At 33.8% G+C, this 24,031-nt stretch overlaps 1 protein-coding gene across 1 annotated transcript in view; it reads left to right on the top strand.

Annotated features, from left to right (window-relative positions):
* Positions 1-22,280, top strand: part of LOC108735576 — a 356,390-nt gene extending 334,110 nt beyond the window's left edge. The window contains exon 5 of the mRNA XM_018467573.2: positions 21,237-22,280. Coding sequence (XP_018323075.1) covers positions 21,237-21,627 — 391 coding nt within the window. The 3' untranslated portion in view covers positions 21,628-22,280. The remainder of the gene's footprint in view (positions 1-21,236) is intronic.
* Positions 22,281-24,031: the final 1,751 nt, after the last annotated feature.

The raw sequence follows: 24,031 nt of genomic DNA, 5'->3' as shown, positions 1-24,031 counted from the left end.
TTCTGTACTATGATCCAGTTCAGAACATCGGATATAATCTTGATTTAAAGATTGCACCGAAACCGTAATAGAATTTGTAGCATTATATTGTGATAAGAAATTGGTCAAATTTGGTCTGTTATGATCAATTTCTGATCAGATGGTTGGATCGGTTGACCAGATCAAGGAATGGAGTACTGTGCTCCGATCAGAAATTGATCAGGTGTCCGTATTATGGAAAATCATAAACCGAATTCTCTGAACTAATTTCCAGTCGGGTCCCCTTGTACACAATATGAATTTTCGCCGTGCGCGTATCCGGCTAAATCGCTGCTGCTGAGTCAGAATGTCTAATGTGAACTTCTACACGACATCGTTCCGGCTAAAGCAGTCGATTTGCCCCACAACAAATCACACGACAAAAAACCGTTCTGACCACTGCGGATCATGTGGCTAAATGGCGGATTGTACATGATACAGCTTATTCGTCAGACAGACACACAAGCGATACTGTCGATGTACTAATATCTTCGCGAAACACCAGAAATTTCGTTCAAAAATATATAAAATTCTTTGAAAAGCAACCATTTTGTGGTAGCCATAAAAAACGCATATTTTTCATGACCAAATAAGCAAAAACAAAGGCGCTGAATCCAGGGTTGGCATCATACATCATCATCATCATAAGGTCGTCAGTCCTAAGACTGGTTGGACACGTACCTCCACCCTTTCCTATCCTGAGCTAAACTTCGCATTTCCCTAAAACTGGAACAACCCATATCCTTAACTATTTGCGAACAGTAGTCTAATCTATATCTACCTCTACCCCTCCTAACTCGTGTTTATCTAATTCTAATCTATCCATCTCTATTTTTAAATTGTCTAATTTTTCTACTTGCCTCATTGTTCTCACATTCCACGCTCCGACTCGTGAAATATTGCACCTATCCCTATTGCACTTATTGATGACATCCCCCGAGGTAGTCCCCGCCCGGACATACGAATGGGGGACTAGTTTACGTCCGGAATGCTTTACCCCAGAGGACGCCATCATTTAATTTTTGCGTACGTTGTACTCGGGATCATAATGTGGTGGTTTCCCGTTGCCTTCCACATCGCAGTATTGTGCATCAGAGTGCCATACCGATCCTCGTGTTCTCTGCCACCCTGAGTACTGAAAGAGCTGCTGCCCTCTTTCAGGGACTTGTCTTAGTCTGGTTTCTTTTTAAGAACCCCTCCATTGTGGTTGAACCTATGGTCCGGCTCCCTAAATCATCGAAACTCGCAAGCCGATCCACCCACTCTAGTTTGTACATGATACATATGTAAAGTTTAATTCAAAAAATGAAATAGACAATTTTGATAAAACTGTAGTCCATAAGCTGCAGTGTTCGGAATGTGATTCCTTTTATTTAATACGATACTATAAATACCAACACCCTAACTACATTTGGCAACTAAAACTCTTCAATCGACGTTTTTGCCATAGGTGTGGGGCAACAATTTTTATTATGTACAAAGGTCTAAAGTAACGTTTTTTGACCTTCTGTGGTCCAGGTACGGGCCGCGGAAGGTCAAAAACTATACCGCCAAAAATTTTTTGAAAGCAAATTACTCAAATAAATTATTACAAAAATATTTTTGTGTAAATAACAAAGTATGTTTGAGGTTTGAACGTCACCCTTATTATTATCTTGAGGAAGGGATATGTTTTTTTCTGAACATCGATAAAAATTTTCAAAAACATCCGGATCCCACCTAAAATTACTTGCCGACCCCCTGGCCGGCTAAATCACTGGATAGTCGCGCGACGATAATAAATATCTCGTACAAGGGCGCTAAGGATATTCTATTACCATGTAATTATCGAAGGGCAACATTATCTCTTGAAAAGTACGACGTGGTATAGGATGATTGCTACAAATACCTTCAATCATCTTTTGGTATAGATAATTAAATAAATATAATAAATGCAATTTAAGGCTGCTGAAGAGAGTTACATTTCGTTCAAACGATTTTGAGAGTTCGGATGGTTTAAAACAGTTTTTAGAACAATCGTGGTTGAAAAAATATGTTCCACACGTTTACTACCAGATTATACATTTTCTATGTTCGCTGAACGTTTTACCTGGCCTGTATGAATTTTATCAGTATTTAAAAAATAGATTGTGGTAAATGTTTCTGAAATTTTCAAATGACTGCCAATAGTTTCATAAAACAAAACGTTCATTATTAAGGCTTACAAGTCAAAAATCACTATGCTTTTTTGCTTTATTTATAACCTATGTTTGAATGATTTTGGTAAGTAAAGAGTGAGTCAAGAAGAAGAAAAAAATCACAATTATAGTTAAGTGAAAAAAAGTCAGGCTGTCCGGGTTTTAGGGGGTTAGATATGCCCTCTGCACAGGATCAACAATTGAAGGACACTAGAAGAGATTTCTTATCACTTGCTTTAGAAAGCGTGTTTTTGAAACGTGTAATCATTTTCAACAACTTTTGTTAGTCACAAGTCATCTTCAATATTAGAATCGAAACAGAAATGTAAACGTTTATACTGTAATGTTCGTGGGTTTAACAAATTAACTTCTAAGACCAAAACTATTTATTTACACTAATTATTATTGAACTTAAAAACACTATTAAATTATTACTAAACTTAGGTAATTATTCTATTTATTTATACTACTGTTACTATTCACTGTTCTATTTATTTCACTTCTATCACTGTCAATTTATTTCTTGATTCACTTCTGCAACAATCAATTTATTTCTACTCTGCTTCGGCGATCGTCTCTTCCTTTTTGTACTCCCTTGCCTCCTTTCGGGAACGTTCTCCAGCCGTCCAGAGAAGTCTCGTTTTCTTTGAACGGTTTAATTGCTTTCTCGGAACGCAGGTATGACACACACGTTTACAGATACGGCGCACATGAAGAAAAGCGCCGCGGCTAGTCGGCGAATCGATAAGTCACTCACACACACGTACGCCCAATCGCACACAATCACGCTCGTGGTCGCTACAATACTAAATGAATAATAAAGGAGATTGTAGTAGGTACCAACTGGGGTGGATAAGTTTGATTCACTATTTGGAATAAGGTTGCCTTTGTAATATCATTAAAATGAATTTACGTATCTCTGTCAGGCATGAAGGGCCAAAAAGCAGGAGTTAAGAAGTGTTGAGGTAGACCTAGATTATATTACTGTTCGCAAACAATGATGTAGGTTGGAAAGATTGGAGGTGCGTGTCCAACCATTCTTAGGTTTAACGACGATGATGAATAATTTTCCATGATGGTGAGCGAAAACTAAAAGATATTCGAAATCAAGAGTAAAATACCTAAAAAGGCATTATCTAGTACTACGTTTGAGAGTGGTTTGGGCCGTATAAAGCTGGTTGTAGTTCAGACACATCTGGCGTAGACCAGGGATATTATGGATATGCAATTTCAGATCTAGATATAGATACGGTTTCATGAGTAATATACTGGTTTCAGAGACCGTTACGGATATGAAATTATTTCGGATTATTTGATAGTTTTAGTTACAGGTACTTATTCGATTTTTAAGAAACTGTAAAAGTAAAAAAATTCAAATAGATAATGATTTAACTTTATTTAATACTATGTTCGTCACTGTATAATGGGTGCAAGAGACATGTATTGAGAAAATTCGATATTAGTCCACCCAGAGGCACCCAGATTATGAGTTAACATGGTAAATTTTACAAGATTTTCTTTCTCCGTGTAGGTTACCACTTGGTAGCTATTACAATCACAGAAAAAAACAATTATTCCTATAATTTAAACTCCACTCCTATTCAAAATTATTCGACTTTTATACCAGATTCGGATTTCCATAGCATCCTTGGCCTGGACAGTTATTATTGTCTTTTTTTCTGTAAGATGTTTATCCATTCTTACTGTGCCTAAATCAATTGATATGTGTTAGCAGTTGGATTGCGCTAAAGAGTGCAATACATACAAAGTAACGCAAAAGCGATTGATGACGGATCGATCTTTTTAAGCGTACGAAATCAACTACTTAGCCTACATACCTACGGGACTGCCACCGACACTACTCTCATTTTAATCATCTTTCTGTCATGGTCAGTGACCAGGTTTCTTTCACCGTGCCCGTAATAAAAACGGCCAACAATCATTTCGATTTTTTTGTAAATAGCGGCTGCCGATGCGGCGTTGGTTCAGTTAGATGTCCGTTACGTCAGCGAAATTTTCTGACATTAATGCTTTCTAAATTTAGATCGCGTTGGATGAGAAGGAGTCACTGCCGCCGCCTTCGCCCATCGTTTGTTGAGCCTCGACATGCAGCTACTTTACTAACCAACGCAGTACGCGAACGGTTGTTGTAAATGCGGTTACGTACAAAAATAGCGAGCGCGCACTGAATATCCACTAAATTGTATGTTCATGTGCTGTGTTTGTTACTGTTGTGATGTGGTAAACCTTCTTTTAGTCATTATTTTCATTTGTAATTACCTGTTCCTAAGGTTTCAGTACTTTTTATAATATACATTTACTTCGCTTGTCACCGTTACTTGATTTAAAAAAAGTACAGCCCTTTGAATTTATAAAAATAAAATGAAAAATGTTTTTCCATAAAAACCATTTCGATGTCTAAAATGTTTAGGAAGAGTAGATAATCTAGACTAACACAAGTTTATTGACACAAAAAGGGACTTACGTACTTACCTATATTCATAAATGTGCAGTCAAGAATATGATCACTTTTCACAAATTAGGCGTACCTAGTAATCATTTACATATAACGAAATAAGCGAATATTCGTATTTGGAAAACGTTCTATAAGAGCAATCTTTGCTATTTGTTTTGTTAGTATAAACTGTGAACTGAAATCATCGATGGAAGTTTAGTTTAGTTTTGCCAACATCTGGTCCTTGACAAGCAACAAACATAAAGAGAAAATTATTTTTAAAAAGGAAGTTTTCCCATGCAACAGTTACCTACTTACAATTATTAGATTAAACGGATTTACTAACGCCAAAACAATGAAAAAACGGATACTTTGCTGAAACTGTGGCATACATTGTAATAATGTTAATAAAGTAATAATATAAATCTCGGTTAGGTATAGAAAAATTATCAAGTATTGGTAATAGCAATGCATACCTAAATCCCTTTGCCATGTCTAGGTACTTTTATCATAAATATAAAGTATAATTTTTAAATTCTGTGTCAAATTAAAGCCAAAATGGGGGGGGGGGGTAAAAATAAAAGTTATTTATTTATTCAAAAACAACAGCTAATGTTGTCGGGCTTTCTCGAGGCTTTAAATTAAAGAATGTCCGACAACTTGGACGAAACATTGACTGTTGTTTTTGGATAAATAAATAATTTTTGTCCGTCTTATTTTGTTGTAGCATGACCTAGCCCAATAGTCCAGGAAATAAAGCACTTAACCTTCGAATTTTTGTATATAGTAAGTCGGATCGAGATGCGGTTTTCTGCATCACTTCGTGAGACTCTACAAACTTCCTGAACGTAAGAGATTAATACATCTTCAAAATGCATCGGTGCATAGCAAAAATATAGTCTCATGCGCAGTTGTTATAAACAAAAATTGTAACTAGGTCAGTAATGATAAAAGTTCAATTTTGTTACTCAGGGGTTTTGAGGGTCGCTGAACACGAATATGCAGTAAGCGACGGCCTCTGAGATACTTGGGACTAGGGCGATCGTCATACACACCCTTCCTAAATTATCTGACTTCGTAGATACCGAAAATTAGACATCATTATAAAATAGATACCTTTTGTGAAACTGAAATGAGTTTCGCGTGCCGAAAAAAAGTTCAAGGAGAACCCTGGCTTAGACCTTAGAGGTTTAGAGCATTTCTTAGCACTCGGGAGGACACCAGTTCGATTCGATTCCGTGTCCGCCTATCCTGTTCAATTTTTTTCGTAGTTTCCTTGGTTAACTGAATGCTGTGACAGTAAAATTGGACAGATAATATTGTCTTTCACTTTCTAATATTTTCATTTCGTCCGTCGCACTTTTCTCGCCCCGACCACCACCCACCTGTTCCCACGATCCTTAAATGGAAACTGAAGAGGGCCTTTCGTCTTATCCTCTGGCGTAGTCCTACCCGCCTGCTGGCATTGATAGCTGATAGCAATGAAACACCTGAAGGTTTTAGTTTTAATTCTCCTAGTTATCATCATCATAAGGTCGTCAGTCCTAAGACTTGTTGGACATCTCCACTGTTTCCTATCCTGACCTAAACTTCGCATTTCCCTAAAACTAGAACAGCCCACATCCTTGACTATTTGCGAAGAGTAATCTAATCTAGGTCTACCTCTACCCCTCCTAACTCCCGTTTCTGCCTCTAATGTGTCCCTGACTAGACCTTCATGCCTGAGAAGGTGTCCCACCAACCTATCTCGCCTATTTCTTATTGACTTCCATAGAGTCCTCTGTTCTCCTATTCTTTCTAATACCTCTTCATTTATAACCTTTTCTACCCGCGTTATCCTCATCATTCGCCTATAACACCACATTTCGAAGGCCTCTAACCTTTTCTTTTCCGCTGCGCCCACTGTCCATGTTTCGCACCCGTACAATAGCAATATATATATTAGTCCAGTCGGTAGAGAATTTTCCCGACATAAATTTGTTACCGGACTGGAGTTGTTCCATGTTGTAGGCGAGGAAAAGTTAAGCATTTCTGTATATTTTTAAACTTCGAAAAAGTGTGCGTTAACAAATGGGGGAGGTCTAAAGTTAGGAAAAACCATCGATCTAGAAGGCCCCTAATGGGATATGAAGATCTCAACCATTATGAAAAGATTGAACCTATGTGCAACTGAAAATTTTTGGCCAAAAAAAAGGTTATGACATTAATTATTCATGTGTGTTGGGATAAACAATTAACAATATCTATCTTACTAACAAATTGACCAATTTACGCCCACAAAAACCAGTTCGACTCCAAATTTAAAAATCTTCATTTCAAAGTGATAAAATCATTAAAAAAGTAATTATCTCAATAGACAATCAAAATACAAGAAATCGCAATTTTTTGGGATTTCTGCAATAACTAATTGACAAAATTAATCGTACCGCGGCTCAAATTAAAGGGTTTTAATTGCTGTACCACATTTTACGCTGGTAAGGAGCCAAAAATAGCTAAATAGTTTCCAGATAAATTTCTCTTTATTCCTTACTTTTTTTACCGATTGTTTTAAATATTTATGGCGAAATATAAATATTATGGCGAAAAATACATTTTTAAACAAAAAAAATCATTTGACCTTTTTTCTTTAGTTCTTAGTGGAAGGATGTGGCAAGAAGCAATAAAAAGACTAGAAAATATGGAGAGGCTAGAAGAGGGGGTTATAAGAAAGGAAATATAAAGGAAGGGTAAAAAGTAGATTTGTTAGACAAGGGGAGGAAATAAATCTAATGGAAAGATTTAGGACATGGAATAAGTGTAGAGAATGTAAATATTGGAAAAAATAGAAGAAAGACGATGTAGGATATGTGAAAGGGAGGAAAAGAGCTAGCTTGAAGCGTGTGTTAGGAGGATGTGAGAATGGTGGGATGTGGAACAGAATGCTACGAGTTGGTAAAGAAGGATGGGGGTGGGTTGAGCCGTCTAAGCGCCGGTGCACACTTGCGGCAATCGCTGCTGCGGCACCGCAATTGCGGCTTAAAGTACTAACAGGTAAATGGGTTAATGCACATTCATCTGCGCGCCGCCGCGGGGCCGCGCGTCCAAATGGCGACCGTTTTGAACCGCAGGTCCCCACGGAACGTGGCGGCACCGATGCCGCTATTGCGGTTTTGTAGTCCTCGTTTGTATATCGGCTGGTACACACTTGCGGCAAATTGACGCAAAAAAGGATGACTGCTACTAGAACTTCTGAAGATTTGGATATAGAATTATTCATTGCTGCAGTACAGGGGTTGGTTCCCAGAGATATGGGATATTTTCTCAGAAATATACCTATACCATGAAAGAGTCAAAAACAGGTCTGCATGGATTATAATCTGTGAAATGTTTTCCGATGGATTTTTGGAGCTGAATGACAAGGAGAAAACATTTCTAGTGGGATTATGGAGACTCTTAATCTGCTATCATTTGCGATCTTATCTTATCAGAAACTTTTGCTGTTAATTCATCAGATGAAGCAACACTCCTTCGAAAGTAGTTGAAAAATTAGTCAGGATTCTCCCTTAAATACGAAAACGACGTTACAAATGTGCCCCTCGTAAGCCGTAAATCGGTATATGGGTCTACCCAAAATCGTCCCGTTTTTTTTTCTCGATCAATAATGCATTTGTACACCAAATACGTAAAAACTGCACGCCTTTCATTAATAAAAACTTCCATTTTGCACTATTCAACTTGTCGCACTGACTGATTTTCTTTAAAAACGAATGACACTGTATTAGATATATATTTTTATTACTTTTGCGGCGCCGCAACAAAACCACAAAAATACCAGCAAGTGTGCAGCAAACTTTGCGGTGCCGCTACGGACCCGCGGCGGCAAACTGTCGCAAGTGTGCACCGGCACTAAGGAAGATTTTAAAGAATAGAAGGGCAGGGAATTAAGTGGGGAAAAAGGGTAGAGTAGGAATAGGGGTAACAAACTGTAAATAATGGATATAATTAAAATGTGTGTAAATTAAAAGTGTTTTTATTTGACTGCAGGATTGACGCTTAGGGTATGAAGAGAATTAATTATTGTTTATGTAAAAAGTTAAATTGAGTATTAAGTACATTCAATAGTTATCATTAGACGATTTCCAATTATACGTTTGTTATTATTATTTTGGAGTAATTAGTTTTGCACTTCGAATCTATTGATAATACCAAAATTCAGTTTATTTGGATTAACATAAGCACCTATACTTGTCTGCGCTTATGGATTTTAAACATTTAAAAAAGTAAATTGGAAAGGAAAAATGGTGTAAAAATTAACTGTAGTGTGAAGTTGTTAATTTAATAAACAGTCTAAGGTATTTAAAGCGATTATTTCATAAGTACTTGTTACATTTACATGCATACAACACCTACACATTTCAACTGTTAAAACAAGTATGATATCATATTGGGGTGTAGCTCACGCTATCAGGAAAATATTCTTTGTGTTAACGCCCAATGAAAAATATAAACCGTTGAGTTTAATAAAGGAACTGTAAATACTTGTACCTATATAGGGTGTGTGTGTACAAACCTAGTTGTATAGTGAAGTGATATTGATACTGATAAATTTCATCTGTGGAGAGTAGAAGCAAGGAATACTATCTCTTTTGTGAAAAAGTGCGTTAAATTAGTGTGGCGCCATAGTAGCAACAGGGTAAATTTTAAATAAAGCGCCAAAAGTTATTAGAATAATAAACAAGGACAAAATTACTTTAAAATACGTAAATAGTTGAGGTTTGGTATACTGGATTATCACAACAACTGCTACATACATACCATACCTTGTGTCTACGGTAGCGCCATTTTGGAGGGCTTTTTAACTGTTATTTACTTCTTATAGCTGGACACTTTTTCAACTTTACCCTCATATGAGATACTTCTCCTTACCTCTATCCTCCATATTGTCATTTTAGAAGCAAAAACACTCGACATATCGCTATATGAAGTACTAGAAACGGCGTGGTGAACGCCATCTGTGAACAAAGAAGTTCGTGGTGATATTGAACTTCTTCGAACATATTAAATTCTACCAAATGTAGCATTGTACTGCTTCAAAAAACTCGTTCTCTTGCCAACAGGTAGAGTTAATCTGTGTTCTGTCAAAACTATACATGGCGCGCTGATGAGATCCAACAAGATCGAAATCGCGATAGCGGCTGGCGGATAGAATAGTAACCACCATGAACTTCTTTATTTCACTATATAATAAGCTCTGCATGAGTTTTGCAGTAAAAGGCAGAACAATTGTATTATTAATCAATAATATAAAAATGAGTAGTTTACATTTTAAAAACTATTTAGAAAATTAACTATAGGTTTTTGAAATAGGGAATCGTTTCATATTTTCCATTTTTTGTTTCATATACGTCCTAGCAATAACATTATTTTTCATGTCTGATACCAGAGACATTCTGATATATACTTTGGTGGATATTCGGGTGTTTACAATGATTTTCAATACTTTTTAAAGGGATTTTAGCCCCGTTATATTGTTATAGTTTTGTCAGAAAAGATAACTTTTTGATACAAATTTCTTTAAAGCCAAGTAGAATTTTTGAAAAAAAAATTCGTTATAGACGATAGGAAGAAAATTTACTTGGGTATAAAACCGAAAAGTGTTACGTCACGTCACGCGCTATGTGTGACCCCTGGTGGATACGTCCAAAAGGAGTTATTTTAAAAGGCTTTAGAAGCTAACCGTTAATTGCAACCGATAATCCGAAAATTGATATTTCGACTAATTGTAAGCAGATGTAAATTGTAATGTATATGCATTACATATGCGTTTATGTTTACTTGATTTGATTTGTAATTCATAATGAAACGCGTGAATCATTGAGCTCTTTCCGTTGTTTTTTTTTTTTTTTACTTTTAATTGTAGGTGCATGAGGAATAAAACTTGCATTTACTTTCTTTTTTCAACGCCGTTGAAGGCGCTGCGCTAGTTGTTTTTAAGCTTGTTCCATTGTGCGTGTTAAAAAGAGAATACGAGTTAATATTAATTGAACCACCGATTAAAACAATTGAATTAATAAAAGATATATTACATGTTAGAACGTAGTAAGCAGCCACCGAAACCGTTTGAAAAAGCAGCCTAGCAAATGTGTACAGTGTATGTTATTGGAAGAATCATCTCCATGTAATATAGTCTGGTCAACAAGTACCATTTGGTCGAATTCGTGACTGAACAACAAGGTATCATTGTAATGACATCTAGAATGTTTTCGGCAAAAAATCATGTGGGCCTGATGAAAATTAGGAAATTTATAAACAATTTAGTAAAAAAAGGGGTTTTCTTTTTTTTGTAAATATCTCAAAAACGATTGCAGACATCAGATTTTTTTAATTTTTTTTTTAGAATACGAATGAGGAGTGTAAGTCGTTTCCTTAATATTCATATTTACTTCAAAAAGCAATAGTTAATTAACAGATGGAGTTTTAAGCAATAAAAAAAAATATGAAACGATTTTTTTCTTAAAAATCATTATTTTCATTAAAGATTACATTGCCAAAAAAATGTTTTTTGATTATCTTATAAACAATGCATTTATTTATAACATTTTTTTAAACAAGCAGGGTTACAAATTAAAAAAACTATTTTCATATAGCTTGGCAATAGGGAAATTAAAAAAAAGTTTTTTATTACTTAATTTAAGTTTTGAATTTTTACGTATATTTGTTTGTTAATAAAAAAATGGAAAAACAAAATTTTTTAAATTTTCGAACGGGTATTATTTTTAAATACATTAAAGAATAGATCCCAAGAGTAAAAAAAATTCCAGACTTATTTTAAAAATTATGGAGGTATTTTCATTGTTTTCGAGATTAGATAAAGTTTTTAATTAACAAAAGCAGCTTTAATGGGAAAATTTTGTTGTTTGTTTTAAGTTTTCAGTAAGTACTTGAATTTTTTATTTCTTTAATGTTCAAATTTAATGGGTTAAAAAAACTTTTTGTTTAAGTGTCGGAATCAAGCGACAGGCGTGGGAGGTGAATCACCTGTTTTCAAGCCCTACTTTGACCTTTCAATTAAAATTATAAATATTAATGGTATAATTCCGGAATGCGGGACTTTTTTAAATAAAATTTCCTGCTCTTTTAGAATCTTTTTTCTGATCTCCTATATCTGCAATAGTTTTTGAGATATTTGCAAAAATTAAACCCTTTTTTTACTAAATTGTTTATAACTTTTCTAATTTTTATCGGCACTACATGATTATTTCCAAAACCATTCTAGATATTAATGCGAATCGAATGACACCTTGTTCGTAATTTTAGCTGAATTCAGTCCCGAATTCGACCAAATGGTACTTGTTGATTAGACTAATTGGTTGAGTGTAATAGTTAACCCTGCCACATGCAAATGATGTTCATTAGCCTAAAATCTGCTTGATGCGATAAAACTTTGAATTGGTGTATATATCTCTGGATAAATAACAACCTTACGATGTGTAACTGATGTGTCATCCTGTATAAGCACAATCCATAAACCACGTCACAGGAATTTCATTATTTGCTCGTGTCACAGGGGATCGCATTTATATGACCCTGCTGTGAGGTCGCATATTTTGCAGTTTTATATTTGTAAATTGTTATAAGAGTAGTTTCCCGACACGACACCGCAAGTACAGCGTCACGTACCAAAAAAAAAACAAAGAAATTTAAACATTTTAATAATTAATAGAATTGGTAACATTTCGGTGTTTTTCGTTAACGTTGAAGTTTAGAGTGTTAATGCTTTGGATTTATACATAATGACGTCACGAAGATTATTATTCGCCACTTCCACCCCCTTGTCATACGGTCACATTTTGTTAATTCCCTTCCTCTTCCTTAATTTGTGATGTTGTGAATGACCCATTATGTGGTGGTTTGAGTTTCCTGACAGCTGACAGTTTAGGGTTAGTAGAAATCGAACGATAGACGATAGAACAACATGTTTAAGATGCTACTACAGATGGCGTTTACCGCGCCTTTTGTGTCATTTTCTAAAACACACTGTTAAGACAGCAGGTAAAAGTTGGTCTGTGTTTTGTCGGAACTGTCTGCGACGCGCTGATGAGATCCGAAAAGATCGAAATCGCGATCCGCGTCTGGCAGTTTCGACAGAATACAGGCCACTTCGAAGTATTTTATTCCTTGTACTCAGTTATTGATAGTTTACGGTTTCTTAAGCAGTTGGAAAAATAAACGGGCAAAAAAAATTGACCATTTTTTTGTCATTGAATTACATAAAAACGTATTAAAGTAATACTCCTTAGGTGGACTAAAGATAAAATATGTTGGAAAACATAAATCTTGAAAATTCTGGTACTCTCTCTTTCTTTCACCAATCATTACTTATTCGTTATAAAGGTATAGAGATCGCCAAAGAAGTTTTACTTCAAATCTTGCGTTCATTTTGGGATACCCTTTACATACTCAGTTTTATTATTAATTATCGCGAGGGAGGAGGGCGAAAAACTGTTAAGTCACTGAGTAATAACGTTCTTTTCAAATGAAAGAATACAAGACAATATACACATTCGCAGATACCGATTAATAGCCAATAAAGAAATTCAGATCGAGTGAAAGTCGTAAATGTTACTTGTGAAGCGCAAGCCAAATTTTAATTACCTTGAAACTGTGACAAATCGCACTGACCCGTTGCATTGTTTGCTTCCAACCGTGATTGCATGCATTCTTTATTTCTTTATAGATGTAGACTCACTGTACGATTTAAATGCATCTTATTACTCTGGCAGTCAGAAATGTCTATCATGCAAAGTAATCGTCTTTTTGTTTTATTCACCTACTAAATTAAACGTGTAGTCCGTTGCACCTCAGACTCGGTAAGTTAATTTTGCACATACATAAGTACGATACGTTTACTGTTGTAATAGTAGATTTTCTGCCTACAGTAATCTTTTTTTTTTTATAAAGAAGAAAATAAGTCGCAATAATAATCATTCAGATAGTTAAGGGCGTGCAAATAATTAAGAGCAATCGTCAACTTTAGCTTGCATTTGCAACTGTGACCTTGGGATATGATATCAGGGTCATCGATCTAAGGAGGTTTAGGATTAACTTAAGAATTTTTCAAATAAAACTTGCTTCCTATTCTAATACAAGGTCGCCTGTAACAACTACATTTAATTTACTGTACAGGGTGTTCTGAAATGTTATGAAATATAAGTTATAAATGTTGTCAAAATATGGATCCATGCAAATAATCGCAGCGATGTTTCACTGTTTTCTTCCGTTGGTGTAAGTGGCTCAAAAAGTTCACAAGTTTATGTGTGGAGATATTTAAAAACCGAAGTTTACAGAAAAGTAATATCGATGAATGGGCAAGTTCATGACAACATTTGATTCGTTTGTACTGTCGTGGCTATGCTATTCTAGACTGTTATTAATTATTAGTTACAGTAAACTGCACAAATAAAGACAGCATTACAAGTAGATCACACGCCATAATAATTGTTCAATTTAAGGGTTAGGGTAGTCTAAATCATGAAGATTGATAAAAAATGTTTTCTTTTATCGGTATCAATTTAGAACTTCAAAATTCAATGACATTGAACCCGCAAAATAAAATCATACCAATATTTTGTATTATCCATTTCCAAGGAGTTTAGAATTTTTTGAGCTCTCTTAATTTAATGAATAAGAAGGCATTCATGGAATGCCTGCTTGTCCCCTTTTTACGCTTCTAATACCTTCAAGTGTGAGCAACTTTCATTCATCATTTTATGTAATGTTTGATCGATGATATTTAGCAAAACTTTTAACGATAAAAATGTATTTTGCATTTTACAAACAGAAAATACGTATCGAGAAGTGTTTTAAATAAAATACAAAATGCTTTTCTCAAAAAAGTATTTAAATGCAAGATAAAAATAGGAATTTTTTATTTTGTATTTTTATTTTAAATGCAAGTATTTCAAATAAATGACATCTGTGGATTTTATTGTACACAGGAACGTTATATTTCAAAAACTTCAACCTTCATTGAACTTAGTTGCTTCTTAGTGCACGTATGAAGCGAATTTTGAGTAACTATAAAACATTTATAACAGTGTTCTAAAAGAATAAACGAATGTGGACAAAAAGTGATAGAGAAGAGAAGACAATGTGAAATATACTTCCGCATGTAGAGACTAAAAGTGTTTTTCGAATAGATCATTAAACGAACCAGGACCGAGTGCTTTTTGAAGTGGAACAGCTTTTTTAGGACCTAGAAATTGTGTTAATATGCCAAGCATGACATCGACACACGGTGGCGTTATGTATTATGTCGTCAAAGTTCCTAAAGACGATTGTGGGTATGTATTGTATTAGTGTGTTATTAATAGCTATTTAATAATAATAATAATTTAAAGGAATGCAATACTCACTCTATGGTTACGTACTTCTTTTAAAAATTGTTTTTGTGTATTGTTATTTGGTTGTATAGATAAATGTAATTTAGTGGAATAAGAAACAAGAAATCCGTCTTCAAAATCCAATCGTATTTGGCGTTAATTGAGAAATTAGTATTCCTGTGTTAACAACTTAACCTAACCTATCTTTTACCTAACCTAATGTTGCACACTAGAATAATGTTGCATAAACGGTAATTTAGTTAGGTTAAGGTTCGGCTAGGTTTGGTTTTTTTTTGCAAGTAGTAACTAACCTAACCTAATCTAGTTCTCACCTTACCTAACGTTGCACAGAAGGAGAATGTCGCATAAACGGCAATTTTGTTCGATTAAGGTTCGGCTACGTTTGATTGTTTTGCATATTTACACGTAAAACAAAATAATTGGTTAATAGTAAATTCTGTGTCACGTGTATCACGAAACTAATTCTATATATTTCATTAAAGCTATTAAAAATTAATAGAAATATTTTAAATATGCCTTCATAAAAAAGTGAAACAATATATGCCCATAAACAACACTCTATGAAAACAATTGAATTCTACCGTGCTTTCCTATCGAAACCACTGATACAAATCCACTAGCATGCCTCGACAAATGTAAGCTGTATCTTGCGATTACTGTACAAAAACACATCAAGAATACAAAGTTAAAAGAATAAATAACTACTAATTATAGTTGGCTGTAACATAAATATCTTGAATCACACTTAATTTAACAAATAATAAACAAATGGGCATACACCATCTGGTGGCAAAATTTATAACTCGAATGAGGGAAAAATTTACATAGGAACTGTGCACGCAAATTGTAAAATTGTTTATTAAAATAATAAAACACGTTAAAAAAGTAAAAATTTTTTTGATGATGGAGTCGACCGAAGTTTTCTTCTAAAGTTAAATCAAATAAAAAGTTAATATGTTCAGTGAAAAGCTGCAGTAGCACTTCAGACATAGAATTTCACTCTTCACCTACATTAACTACTTTCCAATAAAAACTAACTGTTTTATATATGTAAAAAATATCTTCGGAAAATTAGAGAAAAAAGTAAACTAATAGAAGCTTGGATGAAAGCAGTAGGTATCAAAGAAGTGAATTCCTGAATAAAAATTTGTTCACGTCATTTTAATGCACATGATTATATTTCAGCAAGTATTTACCATCAGCCATAACCTTAATATTTAAAACTAGAATCATACTAAAATTATAAAGTGAGAAATTATTTGTTCCTGTATAATTGATTTAACATAATTCTAATGATACGATATAAGTATTTTGAGGTTAAGAACCTACAATGCAATACAACAAAGTTGCAATAATTTGTTTGCAACGTTTTCTTAAATCGGCTTTGCACGTGCAAGTCATTGATATGATATTGCCTAAATCACCCAGAATCACCTCACCAATTATATAACGTTGTAAAAAGTAGGCAGTAAACTTGACGGAATTTGAAGGCTAGCTTCCGGATTTGTTATTTCCGAATTTTATAATGTGATTGGCATTAAAAACACGCTCACCTTCAACGAAATTTCCTTTCCGAGGCTTTGTGTCAGCCCAATCACATATTGTATCAATACTTATCATTTTATCGTAATTTAAAAACTTGGAAATTGCACGGTATACTATAGGAACTACGATAAATTTTCCCTAATCGGCGCCATGTTTATAGGCTCCTCCCATTTGACGGATCCCAGTATACAAAAGAACTACAACACTGATGCAGCTAGTTGCCAGCTGATTGAATACGGCGTTGCATTGTCGCATTTCTCTCTAGGGTCGGAATTAGATCTGCCTGTATTTTCAACTACGTTTTTATCGACAACGGCGAACTTTCGGGCATACAAATATTTACTTAATTAATTTTCTTATTTTATAGTCCCTATTACTTCCCGCAAGGTTTCTACTTATTTCAGAAACATCCTGTACATGTTGCATGACAGTCATCATATATTAGAAGTAATTCTTATAATTAATTGAAAATGTTGCATTTATTATTAAACAAATATCGTAATTTTGTAATAACGCATTCCTGTTTGCGGTGAGAGTGATCGTTAATAATTTATTTTGTGTGTTTAACCTAGCAAAGTAAACAAATATCGTAAATTAGATACTACACGTGGCTTTAATTGAATTCTCGTCAATATGTATCTCTTGTAGTCATTGCGTTGTAGCAGAGTCATCGTAAACCTTTTGATGGTTGGTTCGTTCATTAAAACTTGTTTAACTCTTAAACAGTGAGAATCGGATAAAGTAGTTTCATCCGCTTTTTAAGCTGACGTAAACAAAACGAAATTAATTTTCACGCCGCGCATTTTAACATCAGCTACATCAACATTACAAGCCTCTGTCATAGTTGTATTTATTGTTAAGAAATTTTACTGTAGATATGTATAAATTTCTGAACAATATCAAAGAATAGAGTTAATGGTGTAACAGTTTTTTAATAGGGTTTAAAGCTTTAAAGAAAAATAAGTCATTTAAAAGTATGCTTTTTCTTTAAAGAAATTGCGTTTAATATTTGGTCACTGGAAATTGCTTGTATTCTTCTCGGAAGAAAAAAAAAATAAAAAATTATTCTCACATTGGTCTGTACTTTCCATGATCTTATAGGTTACTGATTGGCAAAAGAAATAAAAAATAAAAATTCTTTACAGAAGTGTCATATAAAAAAAAATGTTACACGTTTTAGCATACAACATAAAGTAAATTTCGTGGTTTTTAGCTTTAGGGAGGTTGGCCAATTAGTAAGTTGTCAAATCGTGGAAAAATTTAAGGTATATTTTTTTTATAATCTTCAAAATTCGAATTTTTGTGATAAGAAAACCGAAGTAGGTTTTCTCGAAAATGACGCATTTCCGACCCACAGGTGATAGAGGAAATTAGTATATATACCATGTATTTAATATAAAATATAAGGGAGCAAATTTGTTTATGCTAATATTACGATCAGACGTTCGATAATCGACAATGTTTACATACTTCAACGATGCAGCTTCAGAGTTTCTATCGCTCGCACTGCGCTATTCGATAGACCAATTCACGCACAGGACTGGCTTCGGTTGTAAATTATTGCGATTTTCTTAATTATTAAATAATTCTTAATTTTCTTTGTCCTTAATTACACTGCTGAGCTCACCGTGCAATTTTTTTATTACATTTAATTTGCTCCATCCAAAGCTCGATTATTATTTCTGTTACACCCTAAGTAGTATTTGACCATTATGTGTAATCGCTGTGTAATCAGTTTGTGACATATAGATTGAAAGTTTATAGGTTTAGACCGTTGGTTGGCAGATCGGTCCTTTAATTTTTATTTATCGTTGGCAGACCGCCATCTTTTAGTCTTTTATTTGTCTAAACTTCAATTAGGTATCGAACTAGGATCGATATTTTTTCATCAATCCATAAAAGATGATATAGAAGAGAAAATATTTCACTCGCTTGAATTGAAAGTAAGTATTTATTGATCGAAAAATTACATACATGCACGTTTTTCGAATTTTATGACTTTCTGTCTTGATTTGCTGCAGGTGCTTCTTTTAATGAACAGGACAATATTAATATGAAAGATTCCTTTTTAAACAATCACCTTATCACTGTGATTAAAATTGGTTTCATTGTAAAGGTGTTTGTTTAGCTTGGTTTGTTTTCTGTCTACCTCTCCATCTGTTACAAGTGTTACAAATCATTTTTGAGCCAATTCCTGTTATCTGAACATAACCTGAATTTTGGGTCATATGCAGTGTTGAAGACAGTGGAATAATTTTCACTTTTTATTTTTTTAAATTAACAATTGACATTTCTTTTTATTATCGTACAAATTGTTGTACAGCGTGTTTATTAAGCATACGACAAAACTTCCAAGGATTTGAAGCTGAAGTTAGTTCATAATCGTGACATAGATGCAAAACATATATGTATTAATGAGAACATAGTAGCAGCATACATAACGTGCTCATTTATTGTTTTACTCAAAACGGGACATCGGTTTATTTACGTTAATTAGCAAGTTATTAATGAAAAACAAAAAACACATTTTTTAATATTATTTGTATAGAAAAAATTAGATTTTATTATAAATTGAAGAGTTCATTCTAATTAATAAGAACACGTATTATATATAAACATATATGTATTTTGTGCAATCTTTCAACTTCATAACTTTGACTGTTAAATTTTTAAACAAGTACCTATGTTGCTTTTATGGAAGTAATAATCTTAAAAGCCTAACAACTAACAATATGTATTTAGTAATAGCCGCATTCGTAATAGGTTAACCGTAATAAAATTCAACGTAATTAAAGTCTTTACTGCCAATTTAATTGTTACATTGAGTATAATGGTAAATAAATTGGCTAAAAAATGGTTATAAACATAATTTGGGTTACAATAAAGTGTCGATGGTGATGCATGCTTTCTTTGAAACATTCCTGTCTAATAATAAAATTGCAATAATAGTTCATTTAATAGGTCTTGATATCCAAGTTATTATTATTGTTATTCCTAAATTCACTAACAAAGGCTTGCTTTCTTTTTTTCTCTTATTCATTTGAAGTCCCATACCAATACTAGTCGTATTGTAGCGAGCACGAGCGTGTTTGTGTGCGATCGGGCATACGTGTGTGTGAGCGGCTTATCGTTTCGCCGACTAGCCGCTGGCGCCTTTCTTCATGTGCGTCGTATTTGTAAATGTGTGTGTCGTACCTGCGTTCTGGGAAAGCAGTTAAACAGTTCAAAGAAAAAGAAACTTTTCCGGACGGTTCGAGAAGGTTCCCGAAAGGAAACAAAAGAGTATTTAAAGGAAGAGACGATCGCCGAAAGGAGAAGAAATAAATTGACCGTTGCAGAAGTGAATCCAGAAATAAATTGACAGTTATAGCAGTGAAATAAATAGCGTAGTGAATGTGATATATCAACAATTAGTGTAAAGAAATAGTTTTAGTTATTAGCCTTAGAAATAAATTTTGTTAAACCCACGAACATTACGGTATGGTTGACGATCTCAGCCATAATAATATGCATTTAAATTTTTCAAAGTGCTCATGGATTTTGCACGATCTAGTTTGTAAGTAATACATATACTTAATACTCCTATATTTTATTTCTATAAGTCGAAACTGTTTCTACATAGTGAAACAGATAGTGTCTCGTTTTCTCTATCATCCGAGCTCCCGCTTCCTATGTGCGCATACACCTGCATACTGCTGTTATATCAAAGATTTCTCAAGCATGCCCAGTAGAGACAAGATGCCTCCGACTAGAGAGAGAGGAAGTAAACTCAGATAGATTGTGAATGCCATCTGTCTTTTTTAATTAATAATATCGTCTTGTCAAACTGTTCCTTCGATTCAGCTATCTCCATCTTAACAGCAAGAAGTTCTTAATCGATATTGTTGTTGTGTGTAAATTATTAGGCGTGAGTCATGATTTTAAGGACCATAGATAGATGGCATTTACTACGCTGTCTGGTTATTTATTGATATCTCTGTTATTTAGTAACAACTTTGATATTATGGCGTTTTGAATTTTGGATACTAACTAATCCGAAATTGTGATCTATATCTGACTCTTTCTTCATAGTGTTAACCAAGAACGTATGGTTTGTTTTGCTTTCGTTCTTCAAAATGGCGGACTCAGTACTCTGAGTGATTAATACACCAGATATCTGTAATTACTACTGGAATATTTTTTGTAAGTTGTCCTTGAATGACATACAAATTAAAGACATTGGTGATGAGGTGCTTTTGAGATTTGCTTTAATGTTAAATGATTCTGATCCCGATGTGATTTATATCATTTTTACTCCATTTCTCCTACTCGAGTTATCATTCCTCGTTTTTCAGAACTGCTGATAACCCGTAATTGAATTATAAATTTCTTGAACTATTACTACCGTAAAACTCATACATTTCACTCAACGGTTTTGAGCTCCTTCAGATAATGATTTCAAATCGAAGTTCAACACCATTGAGCGAAACGTTGGGAGTTTTACAGTAATGAATCACATTTGCCTGAATAGTTCAAGATATTCAATAAAGACCTGCATGTAATATCGAAAAGGAAGACAAGGACCATTTACAGTCCTTCCCCTTTTGATTTGTTTAAATATTGTTGGTTGCGTATTCAATAATTTGAAATACTAACATTTTATTTCTTTTTCGATTTCAGTACCGATAGCGGTTGGGATAACCCATTTCGACCTGGTGGAGACTTAAGCAGAGAAGCGGACGAAATAGTGCAGCTTATTAAAGGTGGAAAGCCGATTACACCTCCATCAGGAAATGCACCCTCTATAACTCAGAACAACTCGACCGTTTTAAACAATACCTCACATTACAACTCGTCAGAGCCAATTACCGAATCTCCAAAAAAAGCGACAGCTTTGAGCAGTACACCGAACGCCAAAAGTGTAAATGGCAACGTAAAAAACGACAAACATGCACCACCTGAATCTCTAGACGTCCAAAGGGGTACCACCGCTCCGGCGTCGGACGCATCACAAGTGGAACACGTCGTCATAAAGAAGAAACAAAAGTGCAAATGTTGTGTGATACAATAAATGAAAACCTATTTGATTATAGGCTTAAAATAGACTTATTAATGTTAACTGTTTTTTTAACGGCACGGGAGCTGCAGAAGCACTTTAAACTTCTTTTGCTATCTAATACTATTAGTTTATATACAATAAAATATCTATCACAGAAATTTATATGACCAAAATAAATAAGTACAGAACTTTAAGAGCCATAACAAACCTGTGATTCGAGCATAAATACGAAGTTTCATTCATGGTAGTTTGAATTACTATTTGACAGGTAAATGTATTGTGAATTTTCCTTTATTTATTGGCATATAGCATTCAACAATTGTAATTTTTAGTAATTATCTACATAAGTCGTAAATGGCTCTCAATTACAATAGGTAGATACAGTAATCACAATGTATATTCCATTTTAGAGTTTTCTACTGTCTTCGAAAATTCACAATTTTGTCTTTAAAAATATATCTACACGTAATTATGATTGGAACTCGTATTGCATTCTAGACATGAAAACGTTGTTACTTCAGTCGGCAAGTAATAATGGATAATAATTTTATCTTGGAAAAGCTTTAACTGTTTTCTGAAAAAACGAAATCAGAGTTTTATTACGTATTATATACAATAAAAGAGAAAACACTTCCTATGAAATTCTATTGTAAAAAGAAATAGNTTTATTAACTTTTTTTAATTTGTACGTTCTTTTTTAAATCTCGACCGTGTAAGGTTCGTTTAAAGGCAAACAATTGAGATTGTCCTAACAGACAAGTGGACCAGAACCCCGGTAAGTTCGTTGAGGAGATGGAGGGAACTTACGCAAGATAACATCAATTATTACACTATACAGTTCCTTACCGGCAATGGATGCTTTGCTAACTGCCTCTACCGGTTAAGATTGGTCAAAAGTAATGCATGCATACATTGCCAGAAAGCTCCGCACACCCCGGAATACCTACTCGCGCGCTCGATGTTGAAGGAAAAGAAAATGCAAGCGGAGAGAGAATTAGGAGATAAAATATCTCCCTCAAACTTTTAGAAACTGATTACTACAGACCACAGCAACATCATCGCAAAACTCCAGATCAGAATATAATGACAAAGTGGTGGAAGAAAGAGTGGCAGAATCACATGGTCTAGTTATTTCACTATTCGTCTAAACAGAATGCATTTCTTAAGACTTAGTTTCAATTTTACAGTTGACAATTTTTTGAAGTTCTTCATAGTATGATAATGTCGTCTAAATTTTTGAATGAGGAAATAAACATTTAATCCGTAAAAATAAACATATAAGGTGAATTATTTTAATATTCAGTATTTTCTATATTTATAATTTTTATTCAAGGTAAACAACGATAATTTTTAATTATAAGTATTATAAGAAAATTCGAATAAAAACATTCGAAAAGATAATGAATAATTTGAAAAGGCATTAGAATCACCAGTAGAAAATATTTGCACTCGATGTAGTTTTTAATTGACCAGAAAATGGAGTAATTAAACTCCTACTGGAATGTGCTTAATAATACAAATTCCAGAATTATTACTAAAATACGATACTGCCATGCTAATTAAGACTTGAATGTGCTTTTATTCTCAAAATTTTTTGTGATTAGAATATATACTAACAATGATCTGTTTTGATACAATAATGAAAATTATTTAAATTTTATGGTCCAGAATCATTTCTTAAAGGGTTAGGTAGCAGGAGAAGTTTAAAGAAAAGAGAGACTGTACAGTGCTTTTCAGCTACACATGAAATACTTAGTTTGTTGCTTTACATTTACAGTTTCATTAGTTTTTTTGTATCACAAACCGTACATAGAACCGAAGCAATAATTGTTTTAAGAAACTGCTTTGGTTGTGTTTAAGTATATTTGACTAATTATGAATATACATACATACATATATATTTTTATACTATCCCACAATAATTTGTTGATGTATTGGTGCACATTAGCTAAGTTGCTATATGACATGGAAGAACATTATTTGAATTAAAATGACCCAAGTAACTATAGTGTGTCACGAAATCAAAAACTGTAGCAAATGAGTAATATTAATTGGAAGATAAACTTAATTATTTTTGTTTTTCAAATATTAAAAAAGAAACTCTTTATTAGTTATCTTTCGTTTGCTTATTTATTTTTGATATATTTCGATTAAGAAAGGTGTGACACACCCTGTTTATTTGGACACAAAGCTTTAGAGCTATAAACAAGAAAATCTTTAAGGCTTATTTGGTAGCTATTTTTAGAGCTATTTTCACGTCAATTAGTTTATTAATTGAGAATCGATGAAAGATGGAAAAGGTTGCTCTTTTATTATTCAGAATTAAAAGTGATATAATTGGGTGTGGTACAGTGTTTCTGACATGTAAGACACCTGTAAATTTGTGTCTATTATTACGTTGATAATAGAGCAAGAC

This window comes from Agrilus planipennis, unplaced genomic scaffold (genome assembly GCF_000699045.2).
Source record: "Agrilus planipennis isolate EAB-ADULT unplaced genomic scaffold, Apla_2.0 scaffold116, whole genome shotgun sequence".
Lineage (NCBI taxonomy): Eukaryota > Metazoa > Arthropoda > Insecta > Coleoptera > Buprestidae > Agrilus > Agrilus planipennis.
This window is presented reverse-complemented; position numbering and strand designations above follow the sequence as displayed.